The 20093-nt window shown below is 47.7% G+C and overlaps 1 protein-coding gene across 5 annotated transcripts in view; it reads right to left on the bottom strand.

Moving 5' to 3' along the window:
• Positions 1-20093, bottom strand: part of ARNT2 (aryl hydrocarbon receptor nuclear translocator 2) — a 99206-nt gene that overhangs the window by 69841 nt on the left and 9272 nt on the right. For 2 of the 5 annotated variants that reach the window (XM_054168966.1, XM_054168967.1), the window contains exons 1-2: positions 10030-10181; positions 3673-3784 (exon numbers count right to left, since the gene is read on the bottom strand). In XM_054168966.1, the coding sequence (XP_054024941.1) occupies positions 3673-3784; positions 10030-10150 (233 nt within the window). In that variant the 5' untranslated portion in view covers positions 10151-10181. The other 3 variants (XM_054168969.1, XM_054168970.1, XM_054168968.1) reach the window with 3 other exon arrangements.

The raw sequence follows: 20093 nt of genomic DNA, 5'->3' as shown, positions 1-20093 counted from the left end.
ACATTTCCTAATTTCATGTTTACTGTGTAAAAGTGAAAAACCCCAACCCTTTCAAACCCTAAACTAAACCTCCACCTCTCAGGTACAGTCATTGGTTCCAGTGTCCTGCCAGAACCACCACGTCTGGTTGTGTTTACAAGGTGGAGTGAGAGGCAGGACAGCACCACTGCAACCTGGCAAGGTGGAGTGAAGGGCAGGACAGCCCCACTGTAACCTCCCAAGGTGGAGTGAAAGGCAGGACAGCCCCACTGCAACCTGGCAAGGTGGAGTGAAAGGCAGGACAGCCTCACTGTAACCTCCCAAGGTGGAGTGAGAGGCAGGACAGCACCACTGTAACCTCCCAAGGTGGAGTGAAAGGCAGGACAGCCCCACTGTAACCTCCCAAGGTGGAGTGAAGGGCAGGACAGCCCCGCTGTAACCTCCCAAGGTGGAGTGAAAGGCAGGACAGCACCACTGTAACCTCCCAAGGTGGAGTGAGAGGCAGGACAGCCCCACTGTAACCTCCCAAGGTGGAGTGAGAGGCAGGACAGCACCACTGTAACCTCCCAAGGTGGAGTGAAAGGCAGGACAGCACCACTGTAACCTCCCAAGGTGGAGTGAGAGGCAGGACAGCACCGCTGTAACCTCCTTCAGAACAGAGAAATAATATTCCAGCAAATTCCTCACCCCCTGGCAGATCAGCTCTGCTGGTTACACAGAGTACACTGCACATTAACAAAACAGAAGCAGCCTCCATGGCAACAGATGACATCATCTCAGAAGTTTCAGAAAGAGGATCTTTTATCTTCATTTAAAATTCTCATTAGAAGGAGACTTTCAAAAAGAGCTGCTCTCTGCTCTTCTCTTTTGAAGAGACAGCATAAATCTTGTTTGCCTTACACCCTGCTCATGTCAGTCAGGAAGAGGCCTGAGGCACGAGGTCCTTACTAAACTGTTTTCCTCCCAAGATGTGTGGGTACCATTAAAAAAAAAATGTGACCAAAGCAGCTTTTATAATTATTTACTTTTAGTTAGAAACATTTTGCATACCAAACTATAAATTAAAAGAAAGGCTTCCAGCAAAGGTGGTCCTGCACAAGGTAAAAAAACCGAGCTGAGGGATAAGAGAGGATTTGAACATTGCAACAGAATGCGGAGGTGAAACTCTCAGCGGCAGAAGGTGGCTTGCCACGATTGCACAGCACAGGAAAGGGGGCAGGCAGCAATGGTCAGGAGCAGCTGGGAGGCAGATGGGGTCTGTACCACATCTTTGTGTTCAGCACAGCCTCCAGGGGGTACAGCCGGGAAGGGAGGCTGCTGGGCTGAGGTCTCTTCCCCCTGTATCTCACAGGTCTGGGTCAGAGAAAAGCCCTGACTATCTGCTGAACCGAGTTACACCCATGCACCTGCAAACCAGCCAGCCAAAACCCCACCAACCCACCCTCCCTCCCCAACTACAGATAACCTAGCAAGGTGAAAAAGCCCCACACAGCCTCTGATATGGTAAAGCCAGAAGAAAACCCCCATTAAAATAAAGCCCCAGCAATGACATCAATCTAAGGCAGTCACCGACCACTGCAGGGCATTTCCTTACCTATCACTCTTCCCCCCCACACCCCCTATAAATGTTGGGTATAATTTATGGAAAGGAAAAACACATTCCCAAGCTGTCAATGAAGCTGAATGCCTGCACCACAGAAACACCTTCTGGATAGCCAATGAGTTGAAGCTGATCTACATTCAGGTCCACACACCAATTATTCTGCCAGCTTGCCTCAGCAATTATGAGAAAAGAAACAATTTTCAGAGATAACTGAAGCTGGAAAAAGATGACTGTGTTCACCAGCTCCACTCCTTTATGTTTGACACAAAGCAGTCATTTCTGAAATGCCCTAGGATTGAGGTGTACAAAGATGTATCGCCAGGACGGGAATGAAAGGACCGAGTGTGAGCTGCAACTTTGTTCAAAGGGAAGCCAGGAGGAATTAGACACAGCAGGCATTCTTTCCTTCCAGCTCTGAATACACACACCCTGGGAAAAAAAACCATAAAATGCACCCTCAGCTGAGGCTTGCAGAAGGGCTCTCAGTTCAGAGCTTACAGTGCACAGATGAACCACCACCAGCTGGGGGTAACAGCAAATCCATACTCGCTGCATCCGCATCCTAAATATTTAGAACCATTTGATTTTTGGTTCCTCCCACCCTCCCCCCACTCCACTTTCTCACAAATAGATGATGACAGTTAAAAATGCAACAGCTAAAGCACAGCTTTCAACTCGCATCAAGTCAGTATTTCATGTCATCAGAAGATCTCGGTGCCAGCGGCATCAAGCCTTGGTAACAGGAATTGGCACCCTGGCATTGGCAGTTGACACGGTTTGGAATCGAGAGAGAGATCAACTGCTCCTGCAGCTCCAGAGCACAAGCCCTTCTGTATGCTGAGCAGCACTGGAGAGACAGCAACACTTTGTTTCCTCTGCTGAGTGCAGGTTTTGACACAGAGCAGTTTCAAAGCCAAACACAGGCCTCCCGTCCCACCTCAGGAGTTTCTCAGAGCAGTGTCACAGCTCAGCACATGAAGCACGCTCAGTAGGTACATCTCCAAACTGTCCTGTCCAAAGGAACATCCATCAGAATGACCATCCTGAACCCTCCATGTGCAAGGCAAGGTCCACCTTCTCCCTTGTTAATTCATTTCAGGATTGAGACTCCAGCACTCTTGCTCGAGCAGACACCTAAAACTGGTAACGCACCTCGGTGACCAATCCCTACAGCTGCGCTCACAAGAAAGGTTTTCTCCTTAAGGCCTCCTCAGTGGAGAATCTGCTCGTGCTCTCAATCCCATTAAGCCCCACCACTGCCATGTTTAGAGCTAAATGTAAGATTAATCAGCTTCTTCTGCAGGCACTCTCGGGTCAGACATCTCTGACAAAGCATCACCCAAAGACTGTTGCTTGTGATCAACCTTTGATCAAAACAGGAGGGCTTGATAATACTAGAGAGTTGTTTCCTGCCCTTCTGCAGCTCTTGCTACACTCATCTTCTAACAGAGGGTTAGTATGAGCTGCCACAGGGCAACCTGACGTGGAAAAATTCTCCCTACGCCACTCCAAGCTCTGGGGCTGGATAAAAGAGATTCTCCTCTTTAGCAGAGCCCTGAAGCTAGAGCAGAGTGCTTCCTCCTAAAGGCAGACTATGCTGCATTCCCAGTGAGACTATGGTCTCTGAAGAGTGCCTTCTTGTGCTGTGGCTGTACCCAGGACTGCAAGGAAAACATCTGTAACAAAAAGCCTCTGTTTGAGAGCTTCCAAACTTCAGATGAAGCTGCGTAAGCCTGCATGTGCAAGCAAGAATACAGCTCACTACCTTTATACACATGACTAATTCTTTTGAGGTTAAACAGCTGTAGGCAGTAAGCACTCATTACATGTACAACAGCCATGGGATCCAGGCTCTGCTTCTGGATGGTTTTGCCAAACCTGGAAGTCTTTTGAAGCACAAGAAAGAACAAAACACTTAGCAGCAGTTTGATCTTGCAGGAAGAGCAGAGAGACTGAGGAGAAAACCAGAACATCAGTGTGGAGTTCACATACACAACTATTACATCATAAACACGCACAGAGACAGGGACATTTGCAGGTTTTCAGTACCATTTCCAGCATCAGAGCTGATAAAAAGAGAAGAGGCTCACCCAGAGCGGCGCTTTCCTCCTCTGGAAGGCATGGATCCTGCCATTCTCACTTGTCCGCTTGCCATGGGTGCCACCGGCAAGGCCACCGAGCCAGGAATATCTGATGCCATCTCTGTAATGCAGAGTTAGGGAAAGGGGGGAAAGAAATCCTTTAATCCATTGCCTTCAAGGAAAAACCTGTGATGCCAACAGCAGAGGAAGGCCCTTTCCAAACCAAGCAGAGAATGTGTCGGGGTTTATTTCTGAGGACAAGTAAAGCTCTCCTACCAAAGAGCAGCAGGCTCCCAGCTCCCCCACAAGAAGCCCAGTTCTGTCAACAGCCATCACAATGCCTCAGGAGAATCACAGCTAGGTACTTCTGTATCTCAGTTCACCTAATGGTTCTAATTTCACTGCTCAGAGGCACTGTCAGAAGGATAACAACCTTTGACAGCAGTTAAACTGCCCTACAGCACAATGCAGAGCCGACATCCCAAGACAAATGAAGCTGTGGATCATGGTACCAAGAAAAACAAAATCCAGAAACTTCCCAGCTGGCCAGTGAGGTGAACAGTTTAGAGCAGGGACACTGGGGCTTATTGTTTCTATTCTGATGGCATTCAAAGGACTTCATGAGGTTCAATGAGACCATGTGCAGAGTCCTGCACACGGGTCAGAACAATACTCATTAATCCAGGCTGGGGGATGAGGTGACAGAAAGCAGCCCTGCAGAAAAGGACTTGGGAGTTCTGGTTGGGGGGAAGCTGGACATGAGCCAGCAGTGGGCACTTGCAGCCCAGAGTGCCAGTGGCAGCCTGGACTGCATCCAAAGCAGCGTGGCCAGAGATGGAGAAAGGGGATGCTGTCCCTCTGCGCTGCTGAGACCTCACCGGCAGTGCTGTGGCCAGCTCTGGAACCCTCAACACAGGAAGGACATGGACCTGATGGAACAAGTCCAGAGGAGGCCATGAGGATGATCAGAGATCTGGAGCATCTCTTCTACAAGGACAGGCTGAGGGAGCTGGGGCTGTTCAGCCCGGAAAAGAGAAGGCTCCAGGGAGACCAAACAGTGGCTTCCAGTACCTGAAGGGGGCTACAAGAAGGCTGCAGAGGGACTGTTTGCAAAGGCCTGCAGTAACAGGGCGAGGGGCAGTGGTTTGAAATGAGAGCAGAGCAGATTTAGATTGGATATTAGGGACAAGTTCTGCACCAAAAGGCTGGTGGAACACTGGAACTGGTTGCTCAGGGAGTTAGTTGAGACCCCATCCCTGGAGATATTCAAGGTCAAGCTGGAAAAGGCTCTGAGCAACCTGCTCTAGTGAAGGATGTCCCTGCTGACTGCAGGGGTTTGGACTGGATGACCTTTAGAGGTCCCTTCCAACCCAAACCATTCTGTGGCCAGACTGAACTTAAAGGAAGCCTTGGAGCTCTGCTATTTCTGTGGGGGGGCTTGCAGAGCAGAACCCAGCATGAAATCCAGGCTGATATTCATCCCCCTGCCAGTCCTCTGGGTATAGCCACAGGTTAATGGGATCACCAAACCTCAAAACTTTGATCTGAGGCTCAGCAAGAGCACACCTTGTGCAACAGTTTTCAGATTGCTGCTGGCAAGGACTTTTACAACCTGTTAAAAACAGCTCATTACCCTTCAAAAGAGAAAAGTGGGACATGATGTTTTATCCCTTCTTCTTCCATCCCATGGATTAAGCATGTTCTGCCTCTGTGCTACTCTTGTCAACGATGCAAGCAATTAAAACTTCTTTTTAAATGCAGATCTGCTTTCCTCACTCTGGAGGTAAAACCTACAGTCACAACATGCAATTATCTCAACAGAAAATGGATCCTGCTTCCAACTATTTTTTTTTTCCCAAAGACTTGGCAGAGCCTGTGGAGTTCCAACAAATTATATTTACTAATGGAAAGCAAATCTGTTAACAAGATCCTGCTATTTCTTCCCCCCCCCCCCCCCCAACAGAGAAGTATAAAAATCACTTCAATTATGGAAAGAGGAATCCATGTTTTTCACAGTGTCTGGAGAACACTTCAGCTCTGCCACGCTTTACATAAACCCATTATGCAACATTATGCATTTCAAGCAATAACATTTTATCTGTTCACTGGCTCCACTAATTTCTTCTAGTACATTTGCTTTTATTAACTCCTTTTTTCAACTGAAAAGCAACAGAGCAATCCAAGATTTTTCAACAAAGTGTGCAAGGACAAACAGGGAGACCTCTGCCTACACCACCACACGGAAGCCCTGCTGTGTCTAAAGCTGCTTGCTAGGTGGAAACCCTGAATTAATGCCTGTTGGCTAATTTCCATGCAAACCAAGCACGAGCAGCCAAACAACTGCTCAACCACTAGTGCCAGAACAAGCACCTTCAAGGGTCTAATGCCAGCCCTTCACCTGGACCATTCCAGCTCACATTTCGGAGACAGAACCAAAGGTCACTTTGAAATGCTCTGCTCACTCATTTATTGAAGCAGGTGGTCAAGCTGATAAATCCCCCTGGAAACTGGCCCAGTCCCTCAGCAGCACAGCTCAGCACAGAGCACCACATTTATTTGTTTTTCAAGCAGTGACTGCAAAACAATTTCAGATCAACTCTGAGCAGTCTTTTAAGGGTAAGACCAATGCTACATTTGTAATCCTGGTAAGACATTCCTGTAGGCTCCTTTTCCTCCACCTAAAGCAAAGATGATGGAAAAACAGGCTAAGGGCTGGGCTGATCTGCTCTCAAGTCTAGGAACCAAAGGTGGCTATTTAAGGTTAACTTCATAGATCACTAAATGAGAAACAGAGCACCATCCCTGCACTGCTTTGCATCCCATGCTTAGAGGTGCATTCAAAATAGGTTGAGTAAACCTCTTTCTGTAGGTTCCTTGCTCTAGACAGATAGTTTTTGATCTGATGTCCAGTTTAGCTGGCTGTGGCTGGACAGAATGATTTTGGTTTCTGCTCTTAGTTCAGCCTTTAAGGTAAGAAGACCTGAGAGGCAAGAGTGGTTAGCAGGTTTCAGGCAGTAATGAAAAACTCTGGGTTTTTTTTATAAAACATATGACAAACTCCAAAGGTTAATGAATCTTACTGTGAGGGTGGTGAGACACTGGAACAGGTTGTCACTGAAGCTTTTAAAGCCAGGCTGGATGAGGCTTTGAGCAACCTGGTCTAGTGAGAGATGTCCCTGCCCATGCTAGAGGGGCTGGAACTGGATGATCTTTAAGGTGCCTTACAACCCAAACCATTCTATGAATACCCAACCCACAGGCTCAGTTATACCAGTGCCCAAAATGACCTGAAAGCAAGCCTCCTGCAACAAACAGATCCTCTTTCTTTCAGCTTATTAGCTGAGGAGTCACTGTGTAGGCATCTTGAATCTCTAGAATGGGTGTTGGATGTTTTATCAAAGCTGGATGGTCAGGCAGAAATACAAGCAGTAGATTGTGGCTGTCAAAGCTACTCACAAACAGAGCAGCTCCCTGCTGCAGGAGCTTCTGGGGAGAAGAAGCAGTGGATCTGAGCTGCTTCTCAAATTACCTCCACCTCTACCATCCACAAGCATCTAACAGAGCCATATCTTCAGTGGTACTTCCATGCTGGTAACAAAGGACTGAGCAGAAAAGCAGAAACATCTCCAAAAATGAGGGCCAGCCTGGGAAGGCAGAGCCAGGAATAAAACCTGATGGATCAACAGCTTCTCTGACTAGGCACCTGGGAAGTGATCTGTCTGTGTGTGCTCCGGGAAGAAAATGAGAGCCGGGGTGTGGGGGGAAAAGACACCCAGAGACTGGAATTTCAGCCAGGAACACTGTGGTAGAGGTAATCCAGGGAGCCTACTATCATTAAAAAAATAAACCAAAACCAAACAGAAAAGAAGTGGTGTCCATCTGATACTGGCCCCAAGCAACAAAACCCAAAAACCCAATCAAAAGCAAACTGAGAAGGGCAGCCTGCAATTGTGCCCTTACAGCAAGGTCAGGGCAGCCCTTTCAAAGCCAGCAGAGCTGTTCTGCTGTGGCATAAACTGGTATGAAAGCCCAGCACTGCAGGAGGAGGGGTCAAGTGGGTCCTAGATGTATTTAATAAATCCATCAATAATGACAGAAAAAGGCAGGCTGGGTCAACAATCTTAGTTTGCAGGCTCCTCTGCAGCCCTGTCCAGACACATGTTAACACTGATGTTCACACAAGTGTTTCAGCAGCAATGAACATCAGGAAACAAGCTGTTCCCTTTCCCAGATTGCACCCTCTGAGAGGAGACTTTCCTTCTGCCAACAGAAATAAAGCAAGTGCTGCTTACTTCACTGCAAATTAAAACACAAGCCTAAGGGTACAGTGTGCAGAAAGTAAAACAAGGGCAGGCTGACTGCTCAGGAAAATGATCTAGAGCCACCAAGCCAGCATTCGGGGGGGGGGGGGGGGGGGTGGAAACAACAAAGGATTTCAAAGAAGTTCCTTACTGTCAAACAGAAATCACTTTTCTGCTGAAAAAACACCTGCAGTATTTAATTCCTAAGCTGGCAAGTCCCCCAGAGATCTGCCAAGGAACACAGATATCAGGATAAACACAGCACTCACAAGCTTTAGGGGATGTTCTTCCAGTCAGGTGGCACATACCAGCTCCTGTCTTATTGCTGTCATGCCTGGCACAGGCCTGATCATGCCACTTGATACCCATGTTCATCTTGAGGATCCCTGAGGAGCCACACTAATCCATGGCAAATCTGTCAGTGCTCCGTGGAAAAGCAGCAGAATTAGTCCCTCCATTTCTGTCCAGAATTCTTTCCCCTGCTGAACATGCCAAGGTCGGATATTGCACTTCCCTCCACTGCTGCATGCAGGTTAAGCTCAAAATATCCAGGGATCTTTTTGAAATAAAAGACAATCTTCAAATGTACATGAAAGACATAGGGATAAAGCACAGGGATTTATTCCCAATACCTTCCATGCTCATCTCAGACTTTGCTGTACAGGTCTGCACAAAAACCAGCTCCTGTGCACGTCACAAAGGAAGCTGAATGGTGCACAAGGATACCTCAGGAGTGCACGAGAGCCACAACCACAGCAAGGACTCCTGGACAGTGCAGCATGCCAGAACCAGCCTGGGCTTCTCTTTTTAGGCACAGAATTATTAAGCCACATCTCCTAAGCCCAAACTTGAAAGCCCCACCCCACAGCCACTGCCTGAAACCTTGTGTCTGACAAATTCATGACCTGTTGAGACACCTGCCTAGGAAGCACAGCTCGGGTCAGGTATCCTCACACAGCACCGGGGATGGCATTTCCTGCTCTGCTCCCCTCCAGAAACCACAGCTGTACATCTTGCTGTGAAGCACTGAAACACAACCAGATGCTGTGCATGACAAGACTCTGAAAGTCCACCATACAAAAGGGCCTAATAACCCCACCACCTTCAGCCCCTCAGGCATCCCCAGGCTCTTCTCCCCTGACCCACACACACCAGCCAGGGCTAGGTTTAAATCCAAAGCCTACTGGAGAAAGGCTTCCACCCACCTCAGAGGACTCTGAATCCTCAACAGTAACTTTAATGCCCAATTCCAGGTTTGCTATTTCATGTCAGGTACCACTGAGCATGCTCCCCACAGGGCTCTTTAATCCTTCAATACCTACTGTAATAAATGGGATTAAAGTCAGACACCAGCATCTGATTAAAGGAACGAGATTCCACTTTTATCAATACAAATGCGACAGATTTCCAACCGCTAATCCACGGAGCGGCCGAGGTGCCAATCACCTCCAAGTAAATGTGGCTCTGAGGCTACACACAGCATTACAAACGTGCCCTCTCCAAGGAGCAGCCTCAGACACAGAGATTTTTAACGTTCTTCAAGAGAAACTTCCCTGGAACCTGTATTTTTCCATAGCCCAAAGTCAGGCGGGAGTCAGAAGCGCCTCGGCAAGAAGATTTTGGTCGCGGTCAGTCGCGGAGTGGATTTTTTTTCTGCCGAGCACACAGGCACTGAAGAATAAACCAAATCATATCTTTGCCTTCAGACTGTGCCAATGAAAACACAAAACCATCGTGTAGCCAGAAATATTTCACAGAAACACCTACCCTAAAAATGCAGCTGTGCATTCGGTCACTGCTTTGACACCTTAACTACGGACATCGCAAACCAGAGCTCACTCTCAGCCGACACAAAACATCTCCATCCTTCCTGCTAGCCATCCTGGTTTGCTTCCATTCCACTGCTAGATACTTTATATAAATAGACTCCACACCAGAAAGATCTGCTGCACAGGGAGGACAGGCAAAGGAAAAAGCAGGAGCAGAGGCAGAGCAACCCCATCCCTTTCCACGCTCTTCCCAGAGCGAAGCTAACAAATAAATCGCGGAAGGTAACGAATCCCACCTTTAGGGAAGCCACTCACAGAGCTGCTGCTCGCTCGCCTCTGAGCAAGGTCTTCTTGGGAGAGAAATTTTCTCTGCATATAAGAAGTGTCAGAAACCTCTGGGAAGAAATGTAGCAGCATTGGTATTCTGCTCAGAAAATGTCATCACAGATCTGTTTACCTTAACTGTGGCCCATGATTCAGCCGGTGACAAGCGTCTTGCATACTGATCAATTTATTTGCAGCAAAATTACTAACATTTTCCACTTTAACTGTTTAGCTTCTGGAAATGGCTCCTGAGGTAGGGAGGGGCTTTTTACATAAAGCCTGTCTGATTCAAAACTCCCACCACCACAATGCTCAGTATTTCTTTTTGGGGGGTGGGGGGGGAAGGGAGGAAAGGGGGGGAGGAGGTGCCTTCCCATAATCTAGAGGGGGGGGAAACAGGGCATACAGTGAGAAATGCTTCCTTCTTGAAAATTAAAATCAGAGCTTTATCATCCATCTGCATCACAGCTCTATGCTCAGGATACATGAAGGAGGGAGGGCAGATGATGCGATGAAGCTGCTCCCCCCCCAGGGAGAGACCGGCCCTTCAGCAGAGGCAGCGACCAGCCATTTAAGAGAGTGGCCCAACTGGTGGTCTAGAGGTCAAACCAAGCTCCCTTGCTCACTGCCTTTCTGCTGTGACTCTGGAGGAGATGCCCCAAGTCTGTGCAGTGCAACAGATCTAAGAGATATCTGCCACATGTCCCAGCAGTAGCTTGGGAGAGCAGGTTTCGAAGCCAGACTGGGGAAATCTCCCAGTAGTAGCTTGGGAGAGCAGATTTTGAAGCCAAACTGGGGCAATCTCCCAGTAGTAGCTTGGGAGAGCAGATTTTGAAGCCAAACTGGGGCAATCTCCCAGTAGTAGCCTGGGAGAGCAGGTTTTGAAGCTAAACTGGGGCAATCTCCCAGTAGTAGCCTGGGAGAGCAGATTTTGAAGCCAAACTGGGGCAATCTCCCAGTAGTAGCCTGGGAGAGCAGGTTTCGAAGCCAGACTGGGGCAATCTCCCAGCAGTAGCTTGGGAGAGCAGATTTTGAAGCCAAACTGGGGCAATCTCCCAGTAGTAGCCTGGGAGAGCAGATTTTGAAGCCAAACTGGGGCAATCTCCCAGTAGTAGCCTGGGAGAGCAGGTTTTGAAGCCAGACTGGGGCAATCTCCCAGTAGTAGCCTGGGAGAGCAGGTTTCGAAGCCAGACTGGGGCAATCTCCCAGTAGTAGCCTGGGAGAGCAGATTTTGAAGCCAAACTGGGGCAATCTCCCAGTAGTAGCCTGGGAGAGCAGGTTTTGAAGCCAAACTGGGGCAATCTCCCAGTAGTAGCCTGGGAGAACAGATTTTGAAGCCAAACTGGGGCAATCTCCCAGTAGTAGCCTGGGAGAGCAGGTTTTGAAGCCAAACTGGGGAAATCTCCCAGTAGTAGCCTGGGAGAGCAGGTTTTGAAGCCAAACTGGGGCAATCTCCCAGTAGTAGCCTGGGAGAGCAGGTTTTGAAGCCAAACTGGGGCAATCCTCTATGGTGCCTCCACACTTCACTGCTGTGTCCACACCACCTGTTTGTGGAGTGCTGGAATCCAAGTACAAATCGTATCCCTCTGCACACCCTGCACTTCAACAGCACCATGGAGATGTGCATAAGAAGGTGGCATGGAGACACAGAATTGTAAGTAGACCTTGACAAAGACTTTTGGCCTAGTTCAAGGAAACTCACTTTAATGGTCAGCTTGAGGGACAATGTGAGATGGATCCTTGCACTGAAAATCAGGGTTCTCTGAAGCATCCAGAAAGCAAGGCACTCAAACCCCCAGCTGTGGAAGTGTCAAGTCTTCCAATCTGTAACACCAGAAATCATTTCCTACATTACTCCTAAGTGGCTTTGAATGCTATTTTAACAGAGCTTCTTATCTTTATCTCCAGTTTTCATGCTAATGGACTTTCTCAACCCAGTCATGTCTGGTAATTCAGTTCATCCAGATCTACCCTGTGGTTGAGGCACCACAATTTCCATAGCCTTCAGGCCATAAGAAAAGGATGTGGACAACATTCATGCTCTCTGCCTGAGTGCCCAACAATCTATATGCCACTAAATGACTTCAGAATGGTATTTATCACGATCCAGAAGACCTGGAGTCACAACTCTGCACCTACTGTAGAGGTTGTCATAGAGCGCAATTTAACTTAAAAGCACAGACAGAAGACACACACCTCGCTACCTGGAGGTTAGGCTGGAGAGAAGGGGAAGAGTAGCTGCTGCTACATTTCTCTTGCCTTCCTGACCAACAGCATAGCATCACTTCACCTCCTCACATATGCCCATGCATTTTTCCCTGGCTATTCTTCCACTTCTCATTCATAATTCCTTGTTATCTCTTCTCAACCTATTCAGCCTCTAGCTTAGATGAACTGTTTCTTGTACTCCCTCTAATAAGCCAACACATCAGACTGCTGACAAGCCCTGCCAAACTAGGACCATCCCCACCCCCTCCAAAAAAAAAAAAGAGGCTGATAGAATTCAAAATAAGGAGGAAAGATTAACATCCCCCCCCCCCCCCCCCCCCCCCGAAAAGGAAAAAGGAGCCTCAATGGCTCTTGTGCTGAAAGCATGCCTATAGCTTTGGAAAAGAATAAAATTAAATAATACATTAAAGTAGGGCTCAGATCTGCACTGTAGAATGAACCTGAAGATGCTCACTTGAACCTAACCACAGACTGTCTCAGGGTGGAAGGCAACCTCCCCACCATGGGCAGGGACACCTCTCAGCTAGTCCCAGCTGCTCAAGGCCTCATCCAACCTGGCCTTCAACACCCCCAGCCACAACCTCCCTGGGCAGCCTGTTCCAGTCCTATCACCCTTGCACTGAATACCTTCTTCCTAAGCTCCAGTCTAACCCTGCTCTCCCTTAGCTAAATGTCTGCCCTGCTTCTAAAATTGGATCACTCTTTCTTCCTGCAGAGGCAGGGGTTTAAACTCAAAAGGAACAGTGCCTAGGTCTCCACCACAATTACAATGGACAGAGGCACTAGAAGAAAAGCTCTTCTCACACACAAAGCCTGGAAGTGCACCCCAAGGTGGGCTAGAAGCAAAGCCAAGGACCTGGACTAACCTTGCCTTGAAAACACAACCTGAGCCCGCACCACTCGGCAAGTCTCTCAGGTATAAATAGCCACAAGTGGGCAAGCACACATGCCAGGTGGGCTGGGAACTAGGGCAGCTACTGCAAGAGGCCAGTTTGCAGAGAGGATGAAAAACCTGTCTTTGAAAGGCTTGATTCAGGATTGATGGAATCTCTATTGAAAAAAAGAGAGGCAGGTCCTTAGCTTTCTTGAAAGGTCACAGGGAAACCAGAGTCGAGAGCAGCAAGATCATTCCTGCTGCCTGAATGTGACCCTGCCTGCTCTGCAGGCATCTTCACACAACATAATTCTTCACTGACCATTTTCAGCCTTAACTTGCCCTGGTTCTATTGATGTTATTTTGCCTGATATTAGTGACCTGCAGCAAAAACACTAAACAAATTACAAAACCCAAACCAGCCAAACCATCAGGCTCCCCCAAATGTGCAGCATTTCCATTTGAAATGAATGGTGATCCTCCCTCCCTCCTGCTCTGACATTTTGTGCTTGCCAGAAATAACTGCAGAATTAGAAGTTGTGTGCAAGAGACAGAAGGTAACATTCAAAATTATTTTCCATCACTTTCACTTCGCATCAGAAGCAGCAAACACCCTCCCCGGGGCTGCTCTGCTAGGCAGAGGTGGCCAAAGCGAGGCCATTCATGGGCTCACAGAAGCACACACCCAGCCTGGGCAAACAAACACAGCACACAAATAATGAAGTGTCAGGACTTGCCTTCAGCTTTCTCAGAGACAGAGCAAGCTCAGGCCACTCTTCATTTCACAAGCCTCTTTCATTTAGCTTGTTTTGGTTGGCATGCAGGTAGACATTCACATGCAAGACATCTTTTCCTCCCCTCTTGGAAAGAGAAGGCTCGCTTTCTTTCACCCAGTACACCACCAGGAGGGAAAGTGGAAGCTGCAAGATAAGCTAAAGCTACACCAAAGGCAGGCACAGGGATACTGATTTAGGTGAAACACCTGCACGTGGCCCTGCCCACCCAGACCATCACCAACTGTGAAAGGAGCTTGGTTAAGATTTGTTGCTCAGTAGAAAAGCAAACAGCCAAGTGGGTAACCCTGAGTTTGTTTGAGTGCAAGTCTAACAAACAACCCACAGCACCATGCCATCCCATTTACTGTGCTGCCAGCCACGGCCAAGTTCTGCCACATCTGCCTCTGCTCAGACCCGCTGAGCTTGGACTTCTGTCTACATTGAAAGAGAAACCTTCTCATCCAACCATTCCTCATTTCCTGCCCTACTCGATGTCATGTCCCTTGCTGGCCATCCTCATGACTACAGAACAGCTAAACCTCTATTCCTTCTCTCAGTGCATCACTTGTCCCTTCTTTGAAGGCACTCCAAGGCTGTCCATTACTCAAGGCCAACGTGAAACTGTTTCAGCTATCAAACTGTCACACAACCTTCCCCTTTTTCACCTTCTTTTATCTCCCTGCACCATTACTGCCTCTGCCAAGCCTTCCTGACCCATCCCAGCTGAAAGCCCCAGACTCCCTGCAATGGGAAACTGGAAGTTTCTATGGCCATGGAAAAGAAATCCACCGAGTGCTCCAAAACACAAATGTCCTGCCTGGCTCATGAAGCATGAGTCACACACAGCTAGAGGGTGGGAAGGCACCCGGGGGAAGCACCATCATATGCTTGCTCCGATTTTACACTCCTTCAAGAACCTGCTTTTTCTGAGGCAGTGCTGACTATCAGACCACATCAACCTGAAGTGGTGGCTCACAAGCTGCCCTGCAAGCCATTGACAAAAGCTAGGGACAAAGACCTGAGGCCTTTGCAATGCATCCCCCCACAGGCAGACTTCCGACTCCCCACCAGCTGTGGCAAGCTCAGAAGAGCACTGTGCAGCCACCAAGATGGAAAACTCAGGGCACTCTGATTTAACTTACTCACTGAAAAGGACTTGCTCACGTCCTTCAGGTGCCTTTTTTCTTCATTACAAAGACTTGAGGGTGCCTCAGAAGGGGATGGTTATCACAGTATCACAGTATAACTAAGGTTGGAAGAGACCCCAAGGATCATCAAGTCCAACCTGTCCCAACAGACCTCACGACTAGACCATGGCACCAAGTGCCACGTCCAATCTCCCCTTGAACACCTAATGCTACATTTCATTCAGGCAGCAGCCTGCATTACCCAGCACTTAATTATCAGTGTATTTACAGTGTCCTTGGGCACTGTTGGGTAATCAGAATGCCAGTGTTTTCATCAAACACCACCTTATTGATAGCACTAATGACTTCAGTTCTGCTTGATCAACAAGCAAATGATGCTTATTTGATGTTATGATAATTAATTGGCCTTTCAGGTGTTTCCACATCCCAATTTATTAATGAGAATAAGCATATTTATGGGGAATATCCTAGAAAGAGTTATCGCTCTGCACCCCAAAGCATCTAAAAAGCAGGGTGTGCTTCAGTGCTTCTCCCCTTCCTCACAGTTTCTGATGTGATGGGTTTTGCCTAAAATTGTGGGAGAAAAAAGAAACCACATTTACCCCCATCTCAGAAACCCACCCTAAGCCTTGCACATTTAATATTCAGCACATTTTATTCCTTACTGAACTCTGAGTAAGTCAAAGAAGCTTCTCTGATTAACATTTCCTTCCTTTTTTTTTCCCTTTTCTCTAGAGATGGGAGACACCAGCAAACCTCCTCACTTTCCACAGCAGCAAGGAGGACCAAAAACTTGCCATGACTCAGATGTGCAAGTGAACAGGCTACTGGTGTCATCCGTGACTTCAATCCATTCACGTTCCAAACTCCAGCCCTAGTTTATAAAGCATTCCAGTCCAGCCTTCAGGAAGGCACAAAGAAGATCCAAGGGCTGGAGCACCTCTGCTGGGAGGACAGGCTGAGGGAGATGGAGCTGGTCAGCCTGGAGAAGAGAAGACACCAACAGCACCTTAGAGCTGCCTTCCAACACCTTGAAGGGATCCTACAGGAAGGCTGCAGAGGGAATTTTCATGACAGTGTCTAGAGACAGGACAAGGGGGAATGGTCTGAAGCTGAGGGAGAGCAGGGTTAAACTGGAGCTGAGGAAGAAGTTCTTTGATAGGAGGGTGGTGAGACTCTGGAATAGGCTGCCCAGAGAGGCTGTGGATGCCTCCTGCCTGGGAGTGTTGAAGGCCAGGCTGGATGAGGCCTTGAACAGCTGAGTCTAGCTGAGAGGTGTCCCTGCCCATGGCGGGGAGGTTGGAGCAGACGACCTCTGAGGTCCCTTCCAACCTGAGCCATTCTGTGATGCTGTGAACTTCTGGCTCACATTTTTCTGCTTAACTTCTTCACTCATTTACTTCCTCAGCAGCTTTTATCTCATTGAATGTCTTACTTCTTAAAATTACCAGTTTTAGAAGGAGAAAATGATGCTTCCAGGGAAGCTCTGCCAGGCTGTGAAGAAGTCTCCAGCTCTGCCGGCCATGCCCTCCTGTTTTTCCCTCAACTACAAAACACAGTAACTCACTGCACAGCCTACCAGTGAACTACTAAGCAAACAAAAACCAACAAAAGATCCTTTCCCCCATGTCTCTGTATTCATATCAAACACATTCAACGCCCATTACAAGCAGCTTGCCCCCAAAAGTATACAGACAGCTCTGTGGGTAAACCAGAACTAAAGCAGCGAAGGATACTGACAAATTCTCACTACAAACAAACTGGATGTTTGTCAAAAAAACAAGCTGAGTGTTTGTCTGTAAATATTGACCAGCCTAAGTTTGGTTTGTTGTTTTTTTTTTTTGCTTGGATATTTGCTGACTGTAGAGCAGCACAGACAAGTGCAAAGGACAGAGAAATGAGTCTGAACGCCAAGCCTAGCCATCGGGTTCCAGCTACCGCAGGGACTCCGTGCAACAAAGCAAACAACTAAATGGCAGCCAAATGCACTCACCAAGAATCCACTGCAAAGACTTCATCATCACATTTCAGCAGTAGGAAGAATCACAATTTGCTTTCTGAAATGTATTTACTTCCAGGGACGGCTTGGTCCCTCGATCTGAAGAGCAGGTTGAATTAACACCCTAACCAAACGTTCCCCCCCACCCCAAACTCCTTTAAAACTCTTTCACACAACAAACCCTTGAAAGCTATCACCTAATTTTCACTCTCTGTAACTGTGTATTTCGTGTAGTTTGGTCATTTCTCCCGTGTGTGAAGCATGAATATTTTGCTCTCGGTCTTAATTCAAACACTTTAAGGCAAATGAAGTGATAAAAGCAACCATAAGTCAAGATAGCAAGAAGTGAGTTGGAAAGCCTACATAAAGACTTTAAAGCTAGGTGGATTGTTGGCAGTCCAGCACTCCAGCTATGCTCATGTGCTCCTGGGCTCCTCAGCTCAAGAAGGGCCTCAGGAAACTGCATGAGAGTCCAGCACAGAGCCAGAAAGCTGCTGAGGACAGGCTGAGGGAGCTGGGGCTCTGTAGCTTCGAGCTCAGGAGCCTGAGGGGGTGCCCTCATTCCTGTTGATAAAGATGTGCAGGGCAGTGTTGGCAGGATGGGGACAGGCTCTGCTCAGTGATCTGGAGCAGAGGAGGTTTCACTTAAGGAGAAACTTCTTTACTGTGAAGGTGCTGGAGCCCTGGAGCAGGCTGCCCAGAGAGGTTGTGGAGTCTCCTTCTCTGAAGACATTCAAACCCTTCCTGGATGTGTTCATGTGTGACCTGCCCTGGGTCATCCTGCTCTGGCAGCAGGGTTAGACTGTATGATCTCTGGAAGTCCCTTCCAACCCCTAACATTCTGTATATTTTGCCAACACACTTAAAAGCACATTATTCCAACATCACACCTCATACTGCATGCAGAAAACACCAATTAGCCATTATTCATGTGCCTGGAACAAACAATATCTGCTCCTTCTGCTCTTTTACCTCCTCTTCCTCTCAAAGAGAGAAGCAGCTCAGTATAAATGTGGTTGCAATAGAAGTCTGTCATTAGAGCAGTGTCACTTAGTGTATCACTATGAAAAATAATATTCTGTGCTTGCTTCAGGATAGGCACTGCAGACTCTCCTACAAATAAGTCATTTTATAACAGACACAGATGAACAAAGCATCCCTGAACACAGAGTCTTACACACAGGACAGGCAAACTGGAGAGAAGAGAAAGAGAACCAAGACCCAGATGACTTGACTATGGCATGGGGATGTTACTTGTCAGAGGCTGAGGAGGAGGCCTGCAGTAAATTCCAGCCTTGTCCAGTGCCTGTACCGCAAGACAACCTCCTTCTCTGGTCAGTTCTCAAGCACTAGATAGCCAGCCAGCAATAAAATCACAGATGCAGGCAGCTTGTAACACCAAGGACTTTCCTGTGCATTGAGAATTTATTGGTCTCTGAAACTCCTGCTCAGAATGACCACAGTTATTCTATATTTAGCAATGATTTAAGAACCTTTTGTCCTTATGACCATCTTGAAAAGCCAATACCAATGAAGGGGTTTAGGTGGAGGCACAGCAAAGTCTGGAGCTGAACTCGGGAACATTATTAACTTCCACAGCTAACGCTCCGAGATGGAGCCATGACTCTGCGCACCCCCAACGTTCACCACATGCATGCCCTTCCCAGAGCACAGCGAGGGCTGGCATGCTGCCTGGGTCTCTCTTCAACTCTGCCAAGGGCAGGACAGCTTTTGCACATCATCAGTAGATGAGGCAGAACCAATTCCTTAATGTCATATCAACCTTTTGATCAAAGCAGTCAGATAGCACTTTAGAGAAGGAATGAAAAGGCATGTGCCAGCTATGAGACTAATGAATAGTTTTCCTCGAGCAAAACACAATTCAGCATGAAGCTCATGTTAATGTTCTTTCCACCCACTCAGACATCTCCAGCTGACTCTGCTGTACCAAAATGCCAACCAGTCAAGCCACCCATCCTCTCATTCAGCTACTGCATCCCATCACTCAGGTTTTGTTTCACTGTGCCATCCTACAGCTGCCTAACTTCAAGCATTACTTAAGACATTTCCTGGGCCCCCGTTTGTAAAGCATGCACAGAACCTGGAGGGAGAACCACAAGTAAAAGGGAAAACTTTGGTGGGCAAAAGATATTCAGGCTGATAGCTGTCACTAAAATGTTAGAGACCATCATAAGCCTCAGACCCATTTTCAGTTCAGAACCAAAGGGAAGCAGAAGGACAACGCCTATGAAAAAATAAGGTTAAGTTTAGTGACTCGAATGGCAGGAAATACATGATGGTAGCTTGTTTGAAGAGTGAAAGGATATCAAGATACATTTAACCAGAAGACTACTACATCCTAGAAAGGCACAACCTCAGCTGTTGTATCAAAGCTGCTATGGCCTCTATGATCTTCCTTTTTCTACACTGGCATGAGCTGCTTTTAGAATAGAATAGAATTAACCAGGTTGGAAAAGGCCTTTGAGATCATCAAGTCCACCCTATCACCCAACACCATCTAATCAACTAAACCACGGCACTAAGTGCCCCATCCAGTCTCTTCTTAAACACCTCCAGGGATGGTGACTCCACCACCTCCCTGGGCAGCACAGTCCAATGGCCAATAACTCTTTCTATGAAGAACGTCTTCCTAACATCCAGCCTAAACCTCCCCTGGCACAGCTTGAGACTGTGTCCTCTTGTTCTGGTGCTGGTTGTCTGGCAGAAGAGACCAACCCCCTCCTGGCTACAACCTCCCTTCATGTAGTTGTAGAGAGCAAGAAGGTCTCCCCTGAGCCTCCTCTTCTCCAGGCTAACCAACCCCAGCTCCTCAGCCTCTCTACATAGGGGTGGTGCTCCAAACCCCTCCCCAGCTTTGTTGCCCTTCTCTATCAGGAAGGCATCACAGAGGACAGCAAGTTCATAAAACATTCAGAAGAAACAAACCAGTTGTGATCATTCAAGAACCAAGTCTCAAGCCTGAATAAGCTACAAGAAGCCCCAAAACTCA

This window comes from Dryobates pubescens, chromosome 17 (assembly GCF_014839835.1).
Source record: "Dryobates pubescens isolate bDryPub1 chromosome 17, bDryPub1.pri, whole genome shotgun sequence".
Taxonomy (NCBI): Eukaryota; Metazoa; Chordata; class Aves; order Piciformes; family Picidae; genus Dryobates; species Dryobates pubescens.
This window is presented reverse-complemented; position numbering and strand designations above follow the sequence as displayed.